This window comes from Sus scrofa, chromosome 8 (assembly GCF_000003025.6).
Source record: "Sus scrofa isolate TJ Tabasco breed Duroc chromosome 8, Sscrofa11.1, whole genome shotgun sequence".
NCBI classification, from domain to species: Eukaryota; Metazoa; Chordata; class Mammalia; order Artiodactyla; family Suidae; genus Sus; species Sus scrofa.
This window is the reverse complement of record NC_010450.4, coordinates 20175649-20200755: the sequence shown is the minus strand read 5'-3', so window position 1 is coordinate 20200755 and position 25107 is coordinate 20175649. Positions and strand designations below refer to the sequence as shown.

Genomic DNA, 25107 nt, shown 5'->3' with positions numbered 1-25107 from the left:
ACCCAGTATTTCCCAGCAAGTAACCAGTGAAGCCAGGATTTGATCCCGGGTCTGTTGCCAGAACCTGTCCTCTTAAGAATTACTGAGAGCTTCTCCATTTCTAATTCCCATGACTAAGGGCCTCCCACATGAGTTGTTCGTGATTTCAAAGACAAGAGGTACCCCTCTCTTCCCAGCCCCACATCCTGAGCCTGGGCAGTAAACATGCCCCTTAGTTCATCTGTGCCGGCCAGGGATCCAGCAAATATAAAACAAGCTGCCCTGTCAACTGAGAGCGCTGTGTGTCCAGTCCAGGTCTCTGCTGGGCCTGGCGGCATGTGAGAAACACAGCGCCCTCTGCTGTCCTCTGCTTTCCCAAAGGGGAGACCAAGTGTATGATGGGGTCGGAGCAGTTTGACAACAGCACAAAGCCTCACAGAAAAGCCAGAGCCCTTGGTCGCCGCCCCCCCCCGCCCCCCGCAATCTCACCTCCCACAGTCCACCCTTACTCATTCCTACATCTAACTGTTCCTCAAAAGGCCAAGTTCATTCCCACCTCAGGGCCTTTGCTCGTGCCATCACCTCTGCCAAAAAGACTGGCAGCAGTTTTCCCCAGATCACCAAAGCCTTCCTCCTCCTGGTCACCCAGCTCTCTGATCATGGCCCCCTCCTGCGGGAGGCCCTTCCTGATACCACGTATAAATTAACCACCCCCATCCATCCCTCTCCTTTACTCCATCCTGCTTTATTTCTTTGGGGGTGCTTCACACATTTGAAATATCCTATTCATTATTTGCTTATGTGTTTAAAAAAGTACCTGGCAAACAGCTGACTCTTATGAACACGGGTGAATGAATGGACGCATGAATAAATGAAAGCATGAAACATCTTCCTAAGTGCTTCTGTAACAAGGATCCAGGCACCTAGAGCCAAAGCACCCCCTGGCTTCAGTTAACAAGGGCAGAGACCACAAGAAATCACCCCCTGGTTGGTAACAACTTAACAACCAGCCAGCAGTTATATCCACACACATTGCTGGGCATCGTTCCAAAGCTAAAAAGGCACTAATTGCTTTTATATAAGGAGGTAGAAACTCCATCTCCTTAGGTCCTGATGCTCTGTATTATGGTATCTGTTAATTGTTAATTGTTCCTGCCTCACACAGCCACGGCGGGCTTTCTTCTGCTTGTGTCTGGGATGGTGACAGGTTCCTATACAGAGAAGAGAGGTACCGGGGAAGCATGTGCGTCTGTGCCCATGCATGTGTCTGTCCACGCACGTGTGCACGCGAGTGTCAACGCAGCGATCACTCCAGGAAGGGTTAACTCACAGGAAGGCTGGCTGCGCTCAGGGCCCTGCGCTGGCCCAGGAATGGGGTGGGCCTGGAAGGTGGAGTGGGCTTGGCTCACATCAGCTGCTCTTTCCAAGACAGGAGTGCACATGCTTGCCCAGCCGGACTGAGTGTGCTGAACTCCAGTCCCTTTAAGAATGGCTGCAGAAGCCCGCACCTGGAATTCACTGCCCCACCTCCCTGCCCCGCAGGGCAGGTTGCACTTGGGAGACTCTGCAGTCCGTCTTTAGAGGAATGAGCCGAGCAGGAGCCGTTCACCAGCTCGCCAGCACTTGGGGGAAAGCAGCAGGCAAGGATGGATGTGGTCCACAGCCTTCTTATGAATGGAAGCAACATCACTCCCCCCTGCGAACTGGGGATCGAAAATGAGACGCTTTTCTGTTTGGATCAGCCCCATCCTTCCCAAGGTAGGTGGCAGAGACCATTCTTTTTATGCAGAAAACTATTCAGTTGGGGTGGTGGGGGTGGGGGAGACATCCGTAACGGCAAGGCTGATTGAGCAAAATAGAACCAGGTCCTCGTGAGGCCAGGCTGGATAAAGTCACCTGCTCAGAAGTTTGGATAAGAGGTCAAAAAGCAGGATCGAGTTCAGGGCTCTTATTGTTCCCCCACGGGAGAGCTGGGATTCATGGATAGAACTTGGGGGCACAAAAGGGGTAGGAGGAGGAGCTGAAGGGTGGCCAGAAGGGAGGACAAGTGTCGAAGCTTGGACTTACAAGCATCACAGAAAAGGCGCTGTCACAATCCAGCTGTGGCCTTTTCTCGGGGAAAATCAGTGTGAAGAAGCGATTAAAGCGAAAACTGCTTAGCAGCTAGGGAAGAGAGCAATCCTGATTCACTGGAGGAGCACTGTTCTTAAGAAAAAGTGGTTCCCCGAGGGATCCTTTAACAGACCAACCATTTAAGCCTCGACGACATCGCTCTGTGCTCTCCTCACTTTGTTTCTGCAAAATAGTGTAAGTATGGGGAGAGCTGGGTTCCATGATGTACGCCCTGCAACCCCCCACCCCCCAAAATCGGCAGGACATACGTTTGCTTGGTGGGCTCAGGTTTTAACATCCTGCTCCCACAACCTCCTTCCCTCCGGCTCGTCGGTGCCGGTCGCGGCAGAGTGGCAGCCGGCCGTGCAGATTCTCCTGTACTCGGTGATATTCCTGCTCAGCATCCTGGGGAACACGCTGGTCATTACTGTGCTGATTCGGAACAAGAGGATGAGGACCGTCACCAACATCTTCCTGCTCTCCCTGGCCGTCAGCGACCTCCTGCTCTGCCTCGTCTGCATGCCGTTCAACCTCATCCCCAACCTGCTCAAGGACTTCATCTTTGGGAGTGCCGTCTGCAAGATCACCACCTACTTCATGGGTGAGTAGCTGCTGGTGACGAGTCCTGGAGCTCCCCCAAGACCCCATGCGGCCCCAGACGTTCCCAAACCCCTGACAGCCTCAGGGCAGGAGCCCTGCTGAGGTTTAAAAAAAAAAAAATTCCCTAAGGTTAAAAAAAAAAAAAAAAACCCTAAACACCCGGTTGTGTGGGGCTATGAGTAAGAACAGAGGAGCTGGCTTTGTGAGGATCAGGCCTCCCATCTCCCCCAAAGTCAGTCCCCCGTTTCAGAGGTCTGAGTCTCAGCGTGGGAATAAGTTGGTGAGAAGCCACAGAGGAGATGGCTTTCCTTGCTGCTGTTAGAAAGACAGGTTCCAGCTGCTCTGTCCATTCCTGGAAGGTGTTGATTGTACTCTGAGCTCTACCCACCTTGAGGTGTGGCTGTTGGGGTGGCCAGGGGGGCTGGAAGAGCAGCTCTTCCTGCTGGTGCTCGGACTGTCCTAGGGAACTGGGGCTATTTGAGAATCAGTGTCATCATCAGAGGTTGGATTCCCTTCTCAAGATCCACTTCCCAGCCTGTTTTCCTAGGAGCAGGGATCATCGAGAGAGAGAGAGAGAGAGAGAGAGAGCACGCTCTGCCACTAGGCTGGGAGTTGAATTTGCTCCCGGAGCCTGTGGGTCACTAGGCTGACCTGACCCTGATTTGTTGAGATACACAGCTCTCTGCCTTTGCCCTTCAAAATGACAGTGATGATAAGAACCATCGCAAGAGTTAACATTTTTGAGTACTTTTTTTTTTTTTTGAGTACCAGCTGTCCTACTAATTGCTTTAAGATTTTACTTCCAGGATCATATTTTATCTCCCAACACCCTATGCAGCATATACAGTTAATCATTCTTGTCTCATTGAGAAGGGAAGAGAGGCACAGAGAGGTTACCCATGTGCTCAAGGACACACAGATGGTAAGCCACTGAGCTGACTTGAACCCAGATCGGTAGCCACCACAGTGGTTGGTGAGGACACAGCCTCGCTTTGCCGACTGTCGTGGCTCTCCTGCCACTGAAATAAGACGTGTCTCTTGGTCCCTTCTGTCTGCCAGAATGCCTTGTCCCTTCCCCGTTGGGAGAACAGAGGAGAGGTGGGAAGTGAGGGAAGAGGCAGTTCTGGTTCTGACCTAAGCCTGGCAAAATACGCAGAGCTGAGCTGGGCTAGGGCAGACTTCAAAGACAGGAAAGCTTCAAAAGCCTTTATTTCTCCCAGTTGAGGAAGCGGGATCCAGGACTGACGAAGTGATGATGAATTACCGATCTGGGTGCCACAAATAACCAAGAACGTGTCGATCTGGGGTCCACGTCCTCCGAAAAGAAAAATGGACCACGAGTGAAAAGGATCACTGTTAAACAGTGTCACAGTCACAATAACCAGCATCTCAGAGCGCTTTAGGCTTGCGGGACCTGTCCATATAGAGCTTACGATAATATTTAATAATCTTAACCGGGGTTTGTGCAAGGAGATTTAAAACGAGGGCTTGTGGAGCAGCACAGCACTGGGGATGTGCTAAATGCCATGGAACTGTTCACTTTAAAATGATTAATGTTATGTGAATTCGACCTCCATAAAAACTGTTTTTAAAATAGCCAGGGTCTGAGCTGGGAGCATTAAAACTCTTCCTGAACATTTCTACTACAGACTATTCTAGAAAATGAAAAGCAAGATACTTCTGAAAGTGTCTGCAATACCATAATGGTGTGGTGGCATTTCTTATTACAGTGATTTCAATTCTTCTCTTAATTTTGTCTTCTCTTCAGTCCTGCTCCTAATAAGGAACACTCATTAAACTCCTAACACGTAGCCAAAAGAAGACTGCTGGCCTGGCGGGGGCTTAGAATTACAATGAACCCATTTTATAGATTTGGTTCTGAGAGGTTTGGGGCTGTACCCTCGAATCGAAATGTCCTCAACTCCTTAGGGTAAAGACCTATGAAACACAGCAAATCTTGTCTCAGAACATGAGTTCTTACCTAATGGTTTGGGGGTTATAGGTTTCTCTAAGGAGCACTACTGGGTATTCCCTTCAGAAAAAGAACATTTTCATATGTAGTTTCCCAAAAGGCCTCAGGCCAAGAATGTCTCTCAATCTCAGATTAATTCTAAGGTTTAAGAAATGATGGTAAGAGATAAGAGAAGAATCGACAGAATTCAGGATTCAGGAGAAGAATTAAAGGGAATTTTAATGGAATAAGTATATTATACTTATATACTTATAATGCTATAGGATATATAGTATTATACCATAGTATAGGATATATACTTTATACTACTATATACTATGGTATAATACTATATATATTAGTATATTATAATATACTAAAATAATAATATACTAATTCCCTTTAATTTTAGTATACTAATATAATCATATACTAATAATATGCTGATATAATATTATACTAATTCCCTTTAATATATTATATTAAGTATGCACATAATAATAGTAATATTATTATAATAAGCATACACATACAAAATACAAAAATTAAGGAAAAGTAAGCTTTTTGACTCTGTGTAAGTACACCCTTTCTTGGTTTGGTTTTGTTAATTTTTTGTATTGAAGTCTAGTTGGTTTACAATGTTGTGTTAGTTTTCAGTGTAGAGCGAAGTGATTCAGTTATACATACACACACATCCATTCTTTTTCAGATTTTTTTCCCATATAGGTTATTACAGAATATTAAGTAGAATTCCCTGCACTATACAGCAGGTCCTGAATTATTTATTTTGTATATACAGTGTGCCTTTTAAATGAGGGGTTTTGATGTCTTTCTCACTGATAATCTATGTTCCTTTTAAAAAACACAGAAGAGCAAAATGAATAAGGAAGCCCTAGTCCTCCCACCCAGGGAAAACTTTTAAATATGGAAATTTTCCCCCCCTTTTTACTATGTATTTTTTCAACACTCTCCTTTGAAATTTAGAATGTTTCACTCTTGAAAACTGTCTGGGGGATTTCCCATCGTGGCTCAGTGGTTAACGAATCCGGCTGGGAACCATGAGGTTTCAGGTTCGATCCCTGGCCTTGCTCAGTGGGTTAAAGATCTGGCGTTGCCATAAGCTGTGGTGTAGGTCGCAGATGCAGCTTGGATCCTGTGTTGCTGTGGCTCTGGCATAGGCAGGCAGCTACAGCTCTGATTCAACCCCTAGCCTGGGAACCTCCATATGCCGTGCGAGCGGCCCTAGAAAAGGCAAAAACAAAAAAACAAAAAAACAAAAAACAGTCTGGGGACTTCCCATTGTGGCTCAGTGGGTTAAGGACCCAGCATTGCCCTAAGCTGCAGTGTAGGTCGCAGAAGTGGCTTGGATCTGGCGTTGCAGTGGCTGTGGCACAGGCCAGCAGCTGCAGCTCCAATTCGACCCCTCGCCTGGGAGCTTCCGTATGCCACATTTGTGGCATAAAAGGAAAAAAAAAAAAAAAACAAACTCCTGCTCAAAATTAGACTTGGGAGACAGCTGCTAGTTCAGGAGGCTCAAGTGGGGGAAAAAAATTAAAAAATAAAAGTAAAAACAGTCTGTACTAGAAATTTTCAGCAAGAGTTTTAATGCTCCCAGCTTAGATCCCAGTGAACTTCAGGGGTCACGGTCCTTGAGAACATTAAGTTAAAAGGTCAACTTAACTATGCAGATCATGCTCAAAATTAAAGATATTCGACGGGTTACTCAGAAACCTCTTCTGTGGGATAGGAGCCCATTTCGTCCACTTGGTTATTAATTAATGAGCGCTTTCAGTCTAGGCAGGAGCTAGGTTGTAATCAAAGTTCAATAAACCTATCTGAAAACTGACCATAAGATGTATTTGCCAGTACATTTTTTAACTGTCTCAGATCCTTTTTGGAACACAGCTGGGAATACCTCATTTTTTAAAGATACACACACACACAGTTTCTTTACCCTCTGAGCATTTTCCTTTGATATCTGTTAAACCTGTGCAGATCAGGTGTGCTTAAGCTGCTGTGCAAACAAACTTTGGATTTCGGAGCCTGCATAACCCGCTTCTTTGTTTCTTTTCCAGGCACCTCTGTGAGTGTATCCACTTTCAATCTGGTAGCCATATCGCTGGAGAGATACGGTGCCATTTGCAAACCCTTACAGTCCCGAGTCTGGCAGACGAAATCCCACGCTTTGAAGGTGATCGCCGCTACCTGGTGCCTCTCCTTTACCATCATGACTCCGTACCCAATCTACAGCAGCCTGGTGCCTTTCACCAAAAGTAACAACCAGACTGCGAACATGTGCCGCTTCCTCCTGCCGAATGATGTTATGCAGCAGTCCTGGTAAGGCTTCGTGGGTTTCTTTGTTCCATGCAACTGGATATCATTTTGCAGTTTTGAGTAAACCTGGAGTGTCTTGTCCAGAATGTCTGGGGGGATCAGTTTCCTGGAGGCGTTTCAAGAAGGATTGTTTCAACCTCTCTCTAGGATGACAGTGATGGCAACCACTTAGGGTGCTGTGTGTTAAATGCCATACATATATTAATTCAATAATCCTCTCAAAACCCGATAGTGGAGGGTAGGTACTATTATTGTCCCCATTTACAGATGAGGAAACTGAGACATGGAGAGGTTAAGAAAGTTGCTCAAGGTCCCAAACCTGAAGAGATCACAGCGCCTCTGGGCTTAACCCCGAGGCAGCGTGCTTCTGGATGGCCTGGTGGGGGTTCTGATTAGAGGACCGGAAGGTTTTCCAAGACGGTGATTTTCCAAGAATTGGAGGTGGGGCTGAGGATAAGTCCCAGATCCCATGTGATTTTTACTTAGCGCTTCAGTTATGGCACTTACACAGAACACTTTAGGAGAAATAAAAAGCCAAGGTTCTAATATCTGTCTCTTTGTTCACTAGCAGGTGATGCTGGTTAAGGTCATATTACCTCCCTGAGATTCAAGTTTTTTATCTACACAAGGATTTAACGATGGAGAGATTTTTCAGTCTGCCTCATTAGATGGATATGATTCAAACAAGACTCTGTTTATGAAAATGTCATTAAATATATTTTAAAAGGCTGTACAATTGCCAGGCGTTATGTTTACATACTGCAGGGCACTATGTTTTAGAAGGAGGGAGCTAGACATTCAAAAATGGCTCAAAACTGAGATAAGCTCTGCTTTCTTTGCCTCTCCCTGCCCCCCCCTCCTCCCCCTTTTCATTTCAATCAAGTAACACACACACACACAAAGAATTATGTTGCAAATGAGGGACATTTCCAAGACTTGAAAAGAAATCTTATCAAAACATGTCCAATTGAAATAAGAAATGGCTTGGCCACTATGAGCCTCTGACAATTTTATGGCCTAATCGTGTAACCTTACACATGCCAGACTGCAAAAGTGATTTAGGGGCTAGACTCATAAAGAGGCTGCAGTTCTTCAGGAATCAAACATGTTTAGAGAAAGCATAGCTCTGGCCCGCCAGGCACTGGAATGAGCTCACTGCTGTACCAACAAGTTGAAAGAGCCAGAATGTCTTATTTTGCAAAAAACAAGGAGGTTCTCCATCATTGCTACCGATGCATTTGATGATTCTGTTGTTATGAAGTCAACAAATGGTATATTGTGATGCTCAGGGGCATAGGTTCTAGAATCATATTGCCTGGGTGCAAACTCTACCTTTGCCACCAGCTGTGTGACTTTGGATAAATTATCCAATCTCTGTGAGTCTCAGTTTCCTCATCTGCAAAATGGGTATAATGTTAACAGTACCTATCTCAATGCTTATTATGAGAATTAAATATAGTAATACATTTATAGTATATTGACATTTAATAAGTCATCAGTAAATGAATGCATTTAATTATTATCATAATTATTCAGTAACAGCTTTATTGAGAAATTCCCTTACTCTCATGGGCTTGTGTTTTTGGGTTTTCATTGCTGTTTTTTGCTTTTTAGGGCCACACGTGTGGCCTATAGAAGTTCCCAGGCCAGGGGTTGAATCGGAGTTGCAGCTGCCAGCCTACACCACAGCTCACGGCAAAGCCAGATCTGAGCCACGTCTGTGACCTACACCACAGCTCACGGCAAAGCCAGATCCTAAACCCACTGAGCGAGGTCGGGGATCAAACCCTCATCCTCATGGATGTTAGTCAGGCTTGTTACTGCTGAGCCACAACGGGATCTCCCAGATTATTGTTTTTTTAAGCTCTCATTAGCTTTAAATGTAGACTTCTTTCAGGCACTGACTTATACCAAACTTTTCCAATTTAACTAGCCCTTCATAAGAGATTTTATTTGAAATTAAAAAAAAAAAGTAACCAATTTTGAATGAGGGACCCTCCAGAATTTCCAAGGATATTAAATACTAGTAATGTGTTTGCTTGGACTCATTCAAATGGAGATGAACCCTTTTTATTCCATGCCATCTGAGTCTGAAATGCTGGAGCTGCTGGTTATTGGATTGCTTTTTATTTTATTAGGCACACGTTCCTATTACTCATCCTTTTTCTTATTCCTGGAATTGTGATGATGGTGGCATATGGATTAATCTCGTTGGAACTCTACCAAGGGATAAAATTTGATGCTAGCCAGAAGAAGTCTGCTAGAGGTAACTATCTCTTAGCTGTTACAAAAGCTTGTTTTCTATAACTTAAATAGATATACTCAGAGCGTGTATAGAGTATATTAGAGGTTTTCAAAAGTTTTCTTAGGAGACTCTGTGTCATAAGACATAGTCGTGAGGTCCAGTGTCTCTATTTCCTCATCTATTCAGATGGAGAAATTATTCCTCTCAAAAGGGTGCTGAGCGGAATAAAATGAGATAATACACACATCACCCGATTACAAGCTGAGGGTCCACGGGTCCAGGCTCTCAGTGATGGTGCCTCCAAATGGACCCCCTTCCACAACCAAAGCTGATTGTAATTCCAGTCCCCATCCTCTCTCTCCCTTCACTCCCCTTGCAGATGCCCCAGGGCCTCCCTCCCACTCCACTCATTACAATCCACTCTCCACCAAAACCTACCTGACACCTTTGTTGGCATCACTCACCCACTTCTCACGCCACCCTTTACTCAGCTCTTTACCATGTATACAACGTACATGTCTTCCTTGTTTTGTTTGTTTTGTTTTTAGGGCTGCACCTAGAGCCTATGGAAGTTCCTGGCCAGGGGTGGAATCGGAGCGGTAGTGGCCAACGAACGCCACAGTCACAGCAACACAGGATCGGAGCCACGTCTGCAATCTACACCACAGCACTTGGCAACACCAGATCTTTAACCCACTGAGCAGGGCCAGGGATCCAACCCACATCCTCATGGCTACGAATCAGGGTCTTTACCTCTGAGCCACAATGGGAACTCCCTTTGTTTGGTTTTTGATGATTTCTGCCGGTTAGCCGGAGTGCTCACAGTAAAAGCAGTCTGGAGCAGGCAGGAAACTTCCCCCTGAGGAGCTGGAGAAAGGAAGAAGAATGTGAATATTCATTCTTTACCAATTGTTTATCCCTAGGATCTATATACATATTATTTTCCTTTCACATTCTCTACATCACATACTGTATTTTACTAGTTTTCATTTAAAGGAGAGGACTAGTGTAGACAATATCTACCCACATCAGTGCAGGCTCAAAGTTGCCCGCCCGATAATGCAGCTCAGGTCTGGTTTAGCCTCTTGATGGTGTGGGCAGGGGTTCCATGCCTTCCGTCTGGCATGACCCATCCCGAACGAAAACTAAGTGATAGCACTTGCCCACCCAGAAAGGAACCCGAGCACGGGCAGCAGCGGCAGATACGAGGACAGCGATGGGTGTTACCTGCAGAAGTCCAAGTCCCCAAGGAAGCTGCAGCTGCAGCAGCTGTCCACCAGCGGTGGCAGCAAGGTCAACCGCATCAGGAGCAGCAGCCCCGCGGCCAACCTGATGGCCAAGAAGCGGGTGATCCGCATGCTCGTGGTCATCGTGATTCTCTTCTTCCTGTGCTGGATGCCCATCTTCAGCGCCAACGCCTGGCGGGCCTTCGACGCGGCCTCGGCGGAGCGCCGCCTCTCGGGGGCCCCCATCTCCTTCATCCTCTTGCTCTCCTACACCTCCTCCTGCGTCAACCCCATCATCTACTGCTTCATGAACCAGCGCTTCCGGCTCGGCTTCCTGGCCACGTTCCCCTGCTGCCCCAACCCCGGTCCCCCAGGAGCGCGAGGGGAGCTGGGGGAGGAGGCGGAAAGCAGGACCACGCGGGCCTCTCTGTCCAGGTGCTCGTACAGCCACGCGAGCCCCGCCGCGCCGCCCCCGTGAGCGGCCGCCCTGGCCGCCGGCGCCGCAGGAAGGAGCGGGGACCGAGCCGGGACGCAGAGGAGGCAGCGGAAGCAGGAATTGAAGGAGAAGCAAGGGCCCTCCCGGCGGAAACTACTCCTTGTCTGCCTGGCCTCCGTCATTCGTCATCCGGGCTCCAGGGAGACACTACGGCGGTGGGGCCGTGGCTGGGTTTCCAGGCGGTGCAGGCAGGGCATTTTTGGAAACGGTCACCCTCAGAACAACCTCAGCAGGCCAGTGACGGGAGTGCCAGAGGACTCCGGCTGCACGTGTCATTGCCAAGCAAGTGTTCAGACGGGGAGGTGGGCCCTACTGAGCTTTAGAAGGTTCTAGAACATCCAGGGTGACCGCTCCCTCTGCACGGGGCCCCCGTTGTGTGCTCTGCTGCCTCTGCTGATGCAGAATTGTGGAGATTGCTTGGCTTCCCAGGAGTCCGACGCTCTTTCATGTCCATTCTGTCGCCACCCACCTCATCATGACCGCAAGCTGGAACGCGAAGCGAACCCTCTTCTGGCTGTTTTCTGTAGTATGAGAACAGCCCGACTTACTCTCCTCGAGGTCGGTCAGGAAATGTCAGAGATATGCGTTTATGCTCTTCGCAGAATAGCATAAGGACCGTTGTCTAAAAGTTGGAATTTTTGGAACTTATGTTTCTGGAAAGACAAGACTAAGTGGGAAGCAGCTGGATGGAAGATGCCTTATCATAGCGAAAGTTAAATGCTGCCAAGGGCATAGAAATATTTTTCTACGTTAATAGTATGTGTTGCTTAACTCCACCTTTATGTGGTGATATTAAACCTGATGGCTTCTTTGCCTCAACTTAATTTTCCATACTCATCCTCTTTTCTGGAAAGACCTCCAGGTACGAAGGAGAGCTGTAACCTATGTACCTGGCCAAGCTGGAAACATGTGGAGTTGGGCCCAGAATAGAAACTGGCACACTTGGACTCAATTTACAAATAGCTTTTGAATGTCAAAGCTGTCCGTGCCTTTAAATGCAATCTGTGTGTTTATTCATAAGTGTAATTTTGTCCGTAAGATGAACATAGGAGTGTGTTCTTTTCCTATAAGTCTACTCTTGGGTGTATTTTAAAAAAGAATAGTGAATGGAGGTTGGATTCAGAAACGATATCATTCTGCATTCCTCTGCAGCAATTGGTGTTTGCATGGGAGCTTCTTTTCTTTGCAAACTGAGTGTTGAAATCTCTCTCCTCCAGCATAGAAATCTCAACTTAAAGGAAGCACGGGCTATACATGTAGATGCCAGGACATACCCTTCTAGAAAAGAATCTAGCAAGCCTCTTCCCTCCCACTCCCCCTCTCCCATGCTTGCTCGCTCCTGTGCTCTCTCCCTCTCTCTCCCCTCCCTCTCTCCTTCCCTTTTTTTTCATAGTTTTCATGCCTCTGGGCATCTGAGAAGTGAGCTTTTCTTTTTTCCTGGGTCCATGACTGATACCCTTTGTGGTGTGCAAGGGCTAGTGATTTCAATTATCAAAAAAAAAAAAAAGAGAATCAATATGGTAGGGGGAGGGGCAGAGCATGGCAGGAAGTGATCATGAATGGGCAAGGGGTGTTGTGTAGTTTAGCAAGACATGAGTGTTGCCGTTTGTTGTGGGGTTTTTTTTTGTTTTGTTTTTTGTGGAGGGAGAGTGGAGAGTCTAATGGAGAAGAAATTATTGAGGATGTGATCATTTATCATGAGGGACTTTTCAAGCCAGATATTAGTTTTTTTCTCTTCCTCAGACTGCAATCTAAGTTTCCTGTTTCTTGAGTTCCCATTGTAGCTCAGAGGTAATGAACCTGACTAGTATTCATGAGGATGCAGGTTCGATCCCTGGCCTCACTCCATGGGTTAGGAATCTGGCATTGCAAGTGTTGGGTAGGTTGCAGACATGGCTTGGATTTTGTACTGCTGTGGCTGTGGCATAGGCTTCAGCTGCAGCTCCAACATGACCCCTAGCATAGGAATCTCTCTGTGCTGCAGGTGTGGCCCTAAAAAAGCTAAATAAATAAATACATAAATAGATAAATAAATTTCATATTTCTAATCTGTCACCTCAGTCAAAAATTTCAAGGTAGACACTCACTGATTAAAACATGCACTACTAAAATGGGAATTATAAAAGTGTAAGAAAGGAAGATGTCTCTAATATTTGAGTAAATCCTATAAAACCTACAATTTTCCTGCTAGAAAAATAAGCCTTGGAGTTACCACTATGGTGCAGTAGGTTAAAGATGCTGTGTTGTCTCTGTGGTGGCAAAGGACCCTGGCCCAGGACAGTGGGTTAAGGAACCAATGTTGCTGCAGCTGTGCTGTAGGTTGCACTTGCAACTTGGATTCAATCCATAGCCAGGGAACGTCCATATGCCATGGGTGTGGAAGAAAAAAAAAAAAAAAAGAAAAAGAATAAACCTTTCTCTCCGACAATGTTAGCATACAAATGAAGATAAATTACCCCTCCCCTGATATTGGAAAACTCTGGAAATTCCAAAAGTAAGTTAACCTAAAAATAGTGTGCCAGACAGCAAATAAAATACAGGATGTCCTGTTAAATTCTAATTTCAAATAAACAGCCAGTATTTTTTTTTGTATGAATATGTCCCATGTACTAAAATATATCTTGTATTTATCTGGCAGCCCTACTTTAAAATAACTTTAAAAGCACGTAAGAATATAAACAAGATTTCCCAAATACAGAGCACTAAAATGCCTCTGTTCGTTAAATTCATTGGAAAGTCTTTCACAGAAGCATTTTTCAAAAAGAAGAAAAATGCTATTAACTTTCAGAATCTGTGTCCGACCTTTGGAAATAGTACTATCAACACGCTGATTTTTTTTTTAATTGTTTTAACATAAAGCTCTTCTAGTACTTTGTTGAGTCAACTGCCTTTATTTCATGCTCAACTGAATTATTAACTTGAATTTGAAATAAAGTGACCAACAGTTAAGAAAACAGATTTGGGAGTTCCCGTCATGGCACAGGGGAAACGAATGTGACTAGGAACCATGAGTTTGCGAGTTCAATCCCTGGCCTTGCTCAGTGGGTTAAGGATCTTGCGTTGTGTGGCTGTGATGTGGTCCGGCAGCTGCAGCTCCAATTCACCCCCTAGCCTGGGAACCTCCGCATGCCATGGGTGTGGCCTAAAAAGCAAAAAAAAAAAAAAAAAAGAAAAGAAAGAAAACAGATTTGCTAAGTTTCTGGTATTTTCTAGTGTCTTCTGGTAGCTTCCACTCCTCACAAGAGTGGGAAGTCAGAACTTGAGCCCTGAAATATATCTTTGACCTTGACTTAACCCATGTGTCCCCATGGCTTCTCCTGCACTAGTTACAGTGGCAAACTCTCATCATAACTTGTAGTGGTAAGTGAGCAATATATGTATCTAGATGTCCATTCAACACGTTTGAGTGTGTATGTGTATCTTCTCCATTCACTTAAAATGTAACCACGACGCGAGTGACAGTACCTGCTGAATCTCCACTGTATTTCCCTCCAGTGTTCTGCCCAGAACTCTGTACACCATGAGTGCTCAATAAATGCTGTGACTGACTGTCCTCTGTCCACCCTGGTGCATCTCCACAAGGGAAGGCATACTCTTGGGAGAGTATCAGAATTTCTTTTTTTTTTTAATAATTTATTTATTTAAATTACTCAAATGAATTTATCACATCTATAGTTGTATAATGATCATAACAATCTGACTTCACAGGCTTTCCATCCCACAGCCCAAGCACATCCCCCCACCCCCCAAACTGTCTCCTCCAGAGATCATAAGTTTTTCAATGTCTGAGTCAGCATCTTTTCTGCAAAGAAGTTCCGTCTGTCCTTTTTTCAGATTCCACGTCAGTGAAATCATTTGATGTTGGTGTTTCATTGTATGGCTGACTTCACTTAGCATGATAGTTTCTAGGTCCATCCATGTTGCTAAAAATGCCAGTATTTCATTCTTTTTAATGGCTGAGTAATATTCCATTGTGCATATGTACCACATCTTCTTGGAGAGTATCAGAATTTCTGGAGGGCTTATGCTGACTCTGCATGTGTGTATCCCCAAACCGAGATTTGGCTCTATGACATTTGCTACCATCTCTTCCTCCCTTTTGCTCTCCCCTGGGTGCGTGTGCATGGGAAGCCCCCTTCCCATTGAAATGCAGGCATGAAAATCCACTCCCAAAACCGATTTGGCCTGGGGCAGGGAGGGGTACTAAGACTCATCAAGTCTGCTGCGTGCCTTGTGAGGTCACTGTGACAGCAGGTGAATACTGTGCAGAGATGGAGAATGTCTGGGGCATGTGGGGTTAGAGGTCACCAGAAAGACATTACCACTAGGTGACCCTTGAGTTGGACCCGGACAACTAGGCCCCCCCCACACTCCCCAGGCCTTGGGATATGCTTCTCACTTGCCTGCCCTGCTCCCAGAAGTTGCCTCAAGATAGTGCTCAGCTCAAAGGCGGTGCTGAGGCTATTGCACTGAACCAGGCCAGGACCCCGGGGAAATTCTCAGAGTTGGGTGGGCAGGTGCAGAGATCTATCCTCGCTGCTGCCTGAGAAAGTTCCCTTGCTGATTTCACCTGCCACTGACCAATCAGGAGGGGCTGGGTTGCTTGCCAAGCAGCATCTGGTTTCTTTAATTCTCAAGACAACGTGGAAAGCATCATTGTCCACACGTCACAGGTGAAGAGGTTGAGGCTCAGGGAACTGGAGATGTGTTCAGGGTTGGACAGCTTGGAAATGGCAGAGTCAGATCGGGCCCATTCTAATGCTACTGGGCTGCTGTCGGGATTAGGTGACACTTAGTAGCCTATGTAATCAATGGCTGGTGACTACATTTCCCATAATGCTCCGCAGCTCGTGGACCTGGCGCTAGAGCAGACTCAAGGATGAGAAATCTCGTCTCAGTCCCTCCCTCCTCCTTCCCCCATGGATTTTGGTCCTTGCTCTGAGCTCCCTGAAGGTGGAGGACTGGAAAGCTGGCCTCTCGCCCTTATATCTTGGATGCGTCTATGTCTATGTTTATTTTCAGCAGGAAGGTAACAGGCTTTGCCATCTCACGGGAAAGCTGAGAGATACCATCAGTCAATGAGCTTTCACCTCTTGGGTGAATTATCAACATTATTAAAGTAGATCTAGTTTATCAGAAAAATCAGAGAGGAGGCAAATACTGGCCAACTTATCCATGAGCCTGTGATGTAAAGCTTCCTGTCTGCCCTTCCCCTGCTACCTTTCTAGCAAGTCCCCCTTCCCCAGTGATTATCTGGGTGTTATATTCAGGGGAAAAAGTTCTGGTTCCGAGGGGGAAACCCTGGTGGATCTCTGCGATGCATGACAGTCTCATTCCCTTTTGCCAGTTAATGGTTTAGGAGTACGTTTGTGTCCCATTTCTAGCCACTGAAATTAACAATGTGCCCTCCAGTTTAAAAAAAAAAAAAAAAGGCCTTGACTTATACTGGGTTTGCTGAGTTCCATGGTGAAAATATTCCCACCATGGCCAAGGTCAAGCTACCAGTGTGACATTACTGAGCTCAGAGCTTGGAAGAGCAGTACAGCAGCACAGCAGCTTGTAGGATTTCTTCCATGCCAATCCATACACGTAAATAGCATTCGGAGCATAGCTAACACCTAGAGGCAATAAAATAATTAGAAAGCAATGGATTTTTAGTATTACCAAGTTTCCTGAAAAATCTGCAATTGGCTCTTGCAAGCCCACCCTAACTCATCACTGGTTGTAGCCAACCACTATAGACAGAGTATTTGTGAAATTCATATATAGAAATCTAACCCCGAAGGTGATGGTATTAGGGTCTTTGGGGTGATTAGGTCATGAAGGTAGAGTCCTTAAGAATGGGATTAGTTCCCTAATAAAAAAGACCCCAATGGATCCTCACTGCTCCAGCCACATGAGGACACAGCAAAAATATGCCATCTACGAAACAGGAAGGGGGCTTTCATCAGCCATCTAATCTGCCAGCATTTTGATCTTGGACTCCCCAGCTTCCAGGACTGTGAGAAACAAATGTTTGTTGTTTAAGCCACCCCATCTGTGGTAATTTTCTAAGACTAAGACACCAATGAAAGGTAAGGGTGAATCTGCTTGGGTTTATTGGACAGTTTGGTTGCCCTCTGCTCCAATAACCAACAATCCAAATCTAGCACCAAGGATCATATATGAAGATGCTCAAAACATGTTTTGTTTTTGTTTTGTCCTTTTCTTCGAGGGCTGCACCTGCGGCACATGGAGGTTCCCAGGCTAGGGGTCTAATCAGAGCTGTAGCTGCCGGCCTACGCCAGAGCCACAGCAACAACGGATCCGAGCCGAGTCTGCGACCTACACCATGGCTCACAGCAACACTGGATCCTTAACCCACTGAGCAAGGCCAGGGATCGAACCCCACAATCTCAATGGTTTTCTAGTCAGATTCCGTTAGCCCACTGAGCCCACGACGGGGAACTCCTCCAAAAAACATGTTTTGATGAAAGAATCCCTCCCCTATAAAAATGAAGCACGGGGACTAAATCAAATTAGCTGCTAGATGCCCTGGGCTGCAGGTGGCCATCCAGAGGAGAGATGACAGTGGTGAAGATGCAGGCAAGAATGTGGCCACCTGCCGGGCCAAGGAGAGGGCCTCCTCAGAGGAAACCAGTTCTGCTCATCCTGGACTTCCAGCTTCCAGAACTGTGAGAACATAAATCTCTGTTGTATAAGCCCCCAGTCCATGGTATTTTTGTTATGCAGCCAGAGCTGACTAATACACCTTGCCTTCCAGAAGGTGCAGGGCTCAGAGGGCCACACTCATTCCTAAGGCCCAAACCATGCCAAACTAGCCAGAGAAGATGGAGATTCAGGGATGCCCCTTGCCCAGCACCACCAGAACCCCTGAGGGTTTGAGCAGAGTCCTAACCCACCCATAGGTCTCTTCTCCCCCAACTGCTCTGTCTTACACTCTGAGACCCCAATTTGAGTTACATCCCCCCAAGCACAGCAGCAATAAGGGAAGAGCCAGCAGGGATGGGGGTGGGGGACAAGTGAGAGCAGGAATGGCCACTGAGGGGGTGCAGCCAGCTGAAAAACTCCCCCCGGGTGAGCCAAAGGATCCAAAGATAACTCAGCAGGTGTTTCCCTGGGCCCTTCCAGGTGGGGGGTTGCCGAATAAAATACAAGACGCCATCTAGTTTTGATTTCAGATAAGCAATGAATAATGTTTTAGCATACGCATGTCCTGGCAGTGTTGTATTTATTCGCTGTATTTGGTAACTGCATCCAGGGGCTCTCCGGTGCTGGGGGCAAGGAAGGAAGGTCAGGAAATGGACTGAGAGGAAAGAAATTAAATATGATGGTGTGCCACACACACGGAGGACACGATCCACGCTACTTACGCAGGTGGTTCTGGGGTGCACTGTCAGCATCTCTGTTCTGCAACTTTCCGTTCTTTCAAAGGTTTGACTCCCTGTTCCCCAAGACAAGGATTTATGGGGCAACAGGTCTCACCACAGCCCCCTGGGCATGCCACTTGGTGGGGGGGGGTCTGAGTCATGGGCTGTAGCTGATCGAGGAATCAGGTGCACAGGGCAGGGGTGACCATCTGTTCCACGGTGGAAAGAGGAGAACCGCAGCACTGCCAGCAACAGTGGTACCATGGACGTGCAGTGTCACCTCGCTCTCCCAGCCCTCCTGCCAGATGCTCCCTTTCAGGCTGCACCCAGGTGGACCCAGAACTTTCAAATAACAGCGGGTAGTTGGTGAGACGCCACACAAGCTAAGGCCCCATTCTAGCTAAGTAAGAGAGCCAGTCCCATGGGAACAAGGAGAAAAGGGGTAGGGTCAGCAACCACAAGCAAGACTTGGGAGCCAGACCACCTGGGTTCATTCTGGATCCTTCCTCTTGCTCACCGTGAGCCCTCAGGCACGTGAGCAACCTCTCTGTGCCTCAGTCTGTCGTTTGTGCAATGGGGGAAGGATGCAGTGTCCAGCTCTGAGAAAACTGCAGAGAATGAAGGAGGTTATCTTTTTAAAATGCTCTTACCCGGAGTTCCTGTTGTGTCTCAGCGGGTTAAGAGCCCCACTAGTATCCATGAGGATGCAGGTTCGATCCCTGGCCTTGCTCAGTGGGTTAAGGATCTGGTGCTGCTGCAAGCTGTGGCGTAGGTCACAGATGTGGCTCGGATCTGGTGTTGCTGTAGCGTAGGCTGACAGCTACAGCTATGATTTGATCCCTGGCCTGAGAACCTCCATATGCAGCAGGTTCAACTCCCCCCCCTCAAATAAAATAAAATAAAATAAAATAAAATAAAATAATATAAAATAAAATAAAATAAAATAAAAAGCACTTACCATACCAAAGGTGCTCAAAAGTGTCAGCTAAAATTGTTAACCCATGAGTCTAGGCTGGAATTGTTACTTTGGCTTCTGATAAGCCCATAAATAAGTAAATGCCACACACTAGATATTCAGTGCATGCGGGCTGAATTCAGTTGTGCGGGTGTTTGTAAACTTTGCGCTGCTCCTGTATCCACCCCCAGATCTGAAGCACCAGAGGTCAAGGCCCTCTGATCTTCTCCAGGGTCCTGGCCCAAGGTTTGCCCCAACTAGGTCCCAGTGAACAGAATCCCAGCAGGAGCTGGATCCCAGGAGGGCCCCATCATTTTCCCTAGCCCCTCCCCTCACAGTTTAAAAGTGGACTCACCAGGGCTTCATTCCCCATAAAACTTTCCAAGACTGGAAAGTCTGATTGCTAATTCTTCCTTCTGAGTCTCCTTCGCTCTCCTAACGATTTTACTGAGGAACACACAGGACCTGCCTCCTTTCTCGCCCAAGCCCCAGGTGAGGCCAGAGGGGAGCCAGACAGCGGGCTGTGTGGCTGCTGGTGTATATATAGGTTCAGATTAGGAAAATGGCAAATATGGGGAGAAATGCATTTCAGATGAACTCAAGACAATTATGAATTCGCGCCATTTAAATATCTAATCGGAGTATTCCATGTTTCACTGGTTTTCTTGCCACTGGTTTCTCTCCCACTGGGTGAATTTCACTGGGTGAACTGGGTCCCATTGATTCCCTAGAGCCCACTGTGCTCAGGAACCGGCACCACCAGAGGAAGAGAAACACGGCTGCTGGCCGCCCTGGCTGGTGCCTTTCCTCCTGCTTACCTAAGTGGGTGCTGAGCCACCCCCAAAGCCAAAGGCAGGAGGCTCTGCGCAGGCACACTGCGGGGCAACCAGGAAGATAGGTTTAGGTCTCCCGATATCACTCTTCACCTGTCAGTGTCTTACCTTTAGCTCCTCGATATCAACACACCCCTATTAACTATGAAAATAATGTTCTGATTGAATTTCTTGTGGGAAAGCTCATCTCTTTAAGGGGAGTCCAGCTCCTAGCCCCCTTACCTCTTTTTTCAAGAAATTCGGGTATACTTGACGATGGATTTTTCTTTGCGGGGTGGGGGTGGGGTTGTTTGTTTGTTTGTTGTCTTTTTAGGGCCGGACCTGCGGCATATAGAAGTTCCTGAGCTAGCAGTTGAATCAGAGTCGACACCTGCACTACACCGCAGCCACAGCAATGCCAGATCCCAGCGGCATCCGCGACCTACCCTGCACCTGCTGCAACGCCGGATCCTTAACCCACGGAGTGAAGCCAAACCCACATCCTCTTGGATACTAGTCGGGTTCTTAACATGCTGAGTCACAACAGGGACGCCAATGGATGGTTTTTTCCTTTGGGAGGGAGGTGCTGTTGGTCTTCCAGGATCTGAAACAAGAATAAAAAGGTCCAGAGAGGGAAATGGAATCTGGGCCCAAAGAAGCAGGCTAAGTGGAGCGTGGAGCCCTGGAGTTTGCAGTGAGAGACGGCAAGGGGAGGAGCAGAGGGGGGTCCTTCACAGAATAAAATCACGATGCATGACTTAAAGACCCCGGGCCCCATTTTTGATTCACCATCCTAATTCTATAGGGACCTAATGAAACTGAAAGGGGCTGGTGCAATGGGAGGCTCATTGTGAGGTTGGTAAAAATGGCCTTTGATACCCAAGGCGGTGAAAGATTATCGTTCAGCAAATAGTCTTTTTCTTGATGCCACCCCCTCCTCCACAGGAGGCATATACTTCCCTGCCCCACAGATATTGAGATTGGCCAAGTGGCATGCTTTGGCCAAAAGAATGACAGACACTTGATCAAGAAATAAACCCTTATCAGAGTTCCTGTCATGGCTCAGTGGTAATGAACCCGACTAGTATCCATGAGGATACAGGTTTGATCTCTGGCTTCGATCAGGGGGTTAAGGATCCAGCATTGCTATGAGCTGTGGCGTAGATCATAGACACGGCTTGGACCCCACGTTGCCGTGGCTGTGGTGTAGGCTGGCAGCTATAGTTCCAGTTTGACCCCTAGTCTGGGAACTTCCATATGCCACATTGGGGCCCTTAAAAAAAAAAAGAAAAAAGAAAAGAATAAGCCCTTATTATATATCCGTGTGTGGTGTGGGGTGTGGATGATTTGTTACACAGCATTACTGTAGCAGTGGTTGATTGATGCATCGCCCTTTCTGTTTTCTGCCGCCTCTCTCGTGTCTCCCATCCTCTCTCCTCTGCCTTCTACCAAAATCTTTCAACCAAAAAGCTCTGAGATCAACCTCCTATCTCCTAGGCTGAATTTCACTTATACTCTTTCCTTTGCCAAACACACATGCTTCTCAAATCACATCTCTTTGCAAAAACACAGACTTTGCCGTTGGGACTTCAGTGAGCAGGCATTTACAGATGAGGGAGGCTTTTTATAAGTCTTCCGATTTCACTCTCCTAGCAGCCTAAGGGGAGGCAGACCCCAACAAATACTTGAGTTTCCGGGAAGGCTTGAAATCCTGAAAGAAGGACTCCACGAAAGCCACACACCTGCTTCATTCTGCTGTTTGCTTGGGAGAAGTGGCAGCATAGGTGGGCGATCCTAGCTGCCCCCCCTCCCTTAAAGTTTGGCCAGCTCCCGGTCCAAATAGCAGCATGTGTTCAGGAAGATGATTAATGTTAGCAGAAGGCTCCAGAGACTCTCTCGGGCCCTTTTGTTTATTAAATATAAAACCCCATGTTTAAATATAGTGTCAAAACTACGACAGAGACCGGGATGGTCTGAGACAGGCTGCTGCCTCTAATCGTCGACAACTAGATGTTCCTCAATTTCTGGCTTCTGGGCGCTAAAGATTTTCCGGGAAGGCTCAAACTACGCATCGAGGAGGTCAGCGGAGGCCACCAAACCCCATCTCTTTCTTCCATCGTCTGTTCTTAATGGCAGAGGCTGTGGCTTTCGTGTTGGGGACTAGAATGCAGCTGGGTCTAAATCGTGCCCCGTGGAAGGCAGCTGTTTCTGACTGCCTGGCCTGGGCTCTGGTCTCCCCCTGAACACAGACTCCATGTTTGCGGATTCCCTCCTTTAATGTAGGGCTATTGAGGAGTTCCCACTGTGGCTCAGCAGTAATGAACCTGACTAGGATGCATGAGGACGCGGGTTCCATCCCTCGCCTCATTCAGTGAGTTCTGGATCCCAGGACAGTTAAAGGTTAAGGAGCTGTGGTGGAGGTCACAGGTGTGGCTCGGATCTGGCATTGCTGTGGCTGTGGCATAAGCTGGCAGCTGCAGTTCCAACTCAACCCCTAGCCTTAGCCTGGGAAATTTCACAGGCTGTGGGGGAAGCCCTAAAAAGACTAAAAAGAAAAAGAAAAAAAAAAAAGCTATTGAGAGCCCACTAGGTGCCAGGCCCACCTCCAGGACCTGGAGGCACAAGGAAGGGAGAAATGCCAGGTCCCCTGGTTAGACTCGGGAGGTGACACAGACCACGCAAAGTAAACACAGAGCAGTGTGGTAACAAGGACTAGGAAGAAAACAGGGTGACACGATACATGCGACTAAAAGAGGGTCCATCACAGTCGGGCAGGGTGCGCAGGGAATGAGAGAATTGGAAACATCCACGCTGTTTACCTTGTAACAGATGCTGCTTTGAGTACTTCCTGTGTGTTACTCACTTAATTCCCACAGCACCCGCTGGGGTAGGTTTGATTATTTTGCCCTTTTACAGGTAAGGACGCCGAAGCGGAGAAGCAGAGTAACTCGCTGTGTATCACACAGCCAGGAAGTGGAGGAGATGCAGGCGGGTCTAGGGCTGGTGCCACAGTCTGAACTGTCACCACCATGGGACATACCGCCTCACAGGGCTGACGTCTGGGTGAGAGGCAGGGGCCAGCCGTGTCAAGATCTGGGGGAACGTGTCCTCCTCAGGGGAAGAAGAGACCAGTGGAGGCCCCCGGAACCAGAGTGGCAGCTCTGGATGCAGGGAGGAGTGGCAGCTTTGGGATCTGTTTTTCCCCTTGGTGTTATTTCCTCATTCAAAAGCCACCTTTCCTGCTAAAACCCATGAGGGCTGGTCCATCACCTGTTTTGCTCACCTTATGTCCTACCACCTCTTGACAGTGGCGGCAGAGGTCACAGGCATATTTAATCACTCTTTTTTGGCTCAATGAATGTGTAAAATAATTAAGTAATGAGCATCAGACTAATCTGACGTTGTTTTGAATCCTACATCCTTCACCCAGTAACTGTTTGACTTTGGGTAAGTTAATGTAACTCCTCTGACCCTCACTTTCCTTTTCTGTACAATGGGGATAAGAAGACAGTCCCCAGGTTGGGTACAGAGAGGGTTAAATGAAATAGCCTTTGGAAAGAGCCAAGAGCAAGGTCACCATCGGGTAGGTCCTATTGAAATACTGGTGTCCGACTTTCTCTCCCCACCACATGCAAAGCCAGAGTTGTTCCAGGGACACGAACCCATGGTTGATTCTAGAGTTGAAAGGGATTCTAAGCCCTTGTTACTTGAAGTATGGACCAAGGACTAGCCCATCAGAATCCCATGGGAACTTGCTAGAAATTAGTAAGCTCGGGCCCCACCCCAGCCTGACTGAATGAGAATTTCTGGAGGAGAGGACTGGTCATCTGTGCATTCAGTAAGCACCCCTCTCCATCCCAGGTGATTCTTATCATCAAAGAGAAAGTCAAGATAGGTCGAGCCCGCTCAAGTCCAAGACCCCAGCTCCTTCATCCGTTTCATGGACCCCAGCCCACTCCCCTGGTGCTGGCTACCCGGGCTCTGCACATCGCTGCTAACCCATTTCCTGGCTGCCATGCCTCAGACACCTGCCACTCCTAGCTGGGCCACCAATGAACTCACAGCCACCCCATTGGAGATCCATGCTGGACCAATCAGGGGGGCTTGGAATGGTCCAGTAGCATCACACAAAACAGGAGCCAGAGCCTGGCTGGCTCACTGGCCAGTGTCATGGCTCCCTGTGAGAGGTACCGTCTCTCCTTTGCAATTCTCCTGGCTCACCTGCTGTCCCGGAGGAAACAGAACAGGATTCTGACTGACTGTGGAAGGCGGCCTATTTCTGAATCATTTCTGTGATTATAACCACATCTACAAATACTAAAGACAGAGGTAAAAGAGAGGACAGCGTCTTACCTATCGAATATTTTCCAGGCCTCTCTATGTGAATTGCTCCTTACTCAACTCTGATGCCAGGGTGTGATAACATTTTTTTCATTTTTAAGACATGATTAAACCTTCCAGATACACAGTGAGGCATGGAACCTGCTTTGAGGTCTTCGTGATTGTACTTATTTTGGGTTTTCAGGGACCCAAAATAAGAATGTCTTCACATCACCCTGTAACTCCTTGTGTTGCACCTCAATACATAGGCCTTTTTTTTTTTTTTTTTTTTTTTTTTTTTGGCTGTGCCAAGGATGGAACCTGCACCGCAGCAGTGACCCAAGCCACTGCAGTGACAACACTGGCTCCTTAACCCACCATGCCACAAGAGAACTCCAGGACACCAGCTTTGAACATTGATTAGGGGCCATCTGTGTTGGGTGGTAACCCAAGTAACGGCGCTAAAACATAAAACTTTAAAATGGCGGAGTTCCCATCGTGGCTCAGTGGAAACAAATCTGACTAGCATCCATGAGGACTCAGGTTCGATCCCTGGCCTCACTCTGTGGGTTAAGAATCCGGCATTGCCAGTGAGCTGTGGTGTAGGTTGCAGATGCAGCTTGGATCCTGTGTTGCTGTGGCTGTGGTTTAGGCCTGCAGCTAAAGCTCTGAGTCAACCACTAGCCTGGGAACCTCCTTATGCCACG

The 25107-nt window shown here is 47.2% G+C and overlaps 1 protein-coding gene across 5 annotated transcripts; it reads left to right on the top strand.

Moving 5' to 3' along the window:
* On the top strand, positions 483-13432 carry CCKAR (cholecystokinin A receptor). Of its 5 annotated transcripts, none has more exons than XM_003356886.4 (5): positions 483-1737; positions 2441-2692; positions 6718-6979; positions 9115-9242; positions 10393-13432. In XM_003356886.4, exons 1-5 carry the CDS (start codon positions 1626-1628, stop codon positions 10923-10925), a joined length of 1287 nt encoding a protein of 428 aa, XP_003356934.1. In that variant the 5' UTR covers positions 483-1625; the 3' UTR covers positions 10926-13432. The 5 variants fall into 5 exon arrangements, with proteins under 5 accessions (XP_003356934.1, XP_020956741.1, XP_020956743.1 ...); XM_021101082.1 differs by having other exon boundaries at positions 2143-2692; XM_021101084.1 differs by having other exon boundaries at positions 483-2286; positions 2493-2692.

What these genes read in the sequence shown, in the direction of transcription:
- CCKAR (XM_021101082.1), top strand. Translation starts at nt 2,293, where the DNA reads ATGGGGAGAGCTGGGTTCCATGATGTACGCCCTGCAACCCCCCACCCC. An exon ending in GATGTTATGCAGCAGTCCTG is followed by an intron (nt 6,980 to 9,114) that starts GTAAGGCTTCGT and finishes TTATTTTATTAG; the next exon opens with GCACACGTTCCTATTACTCA. An exon ending in CCAGAAGAAGTCTGCTAGAG is followed by an intron (nt 9,243 to 10,392) that starts GTAACTATCTCT and finishes TTGCCCACCCAG; the next exon opens with AAAGGAACCCGAGCACGGGC.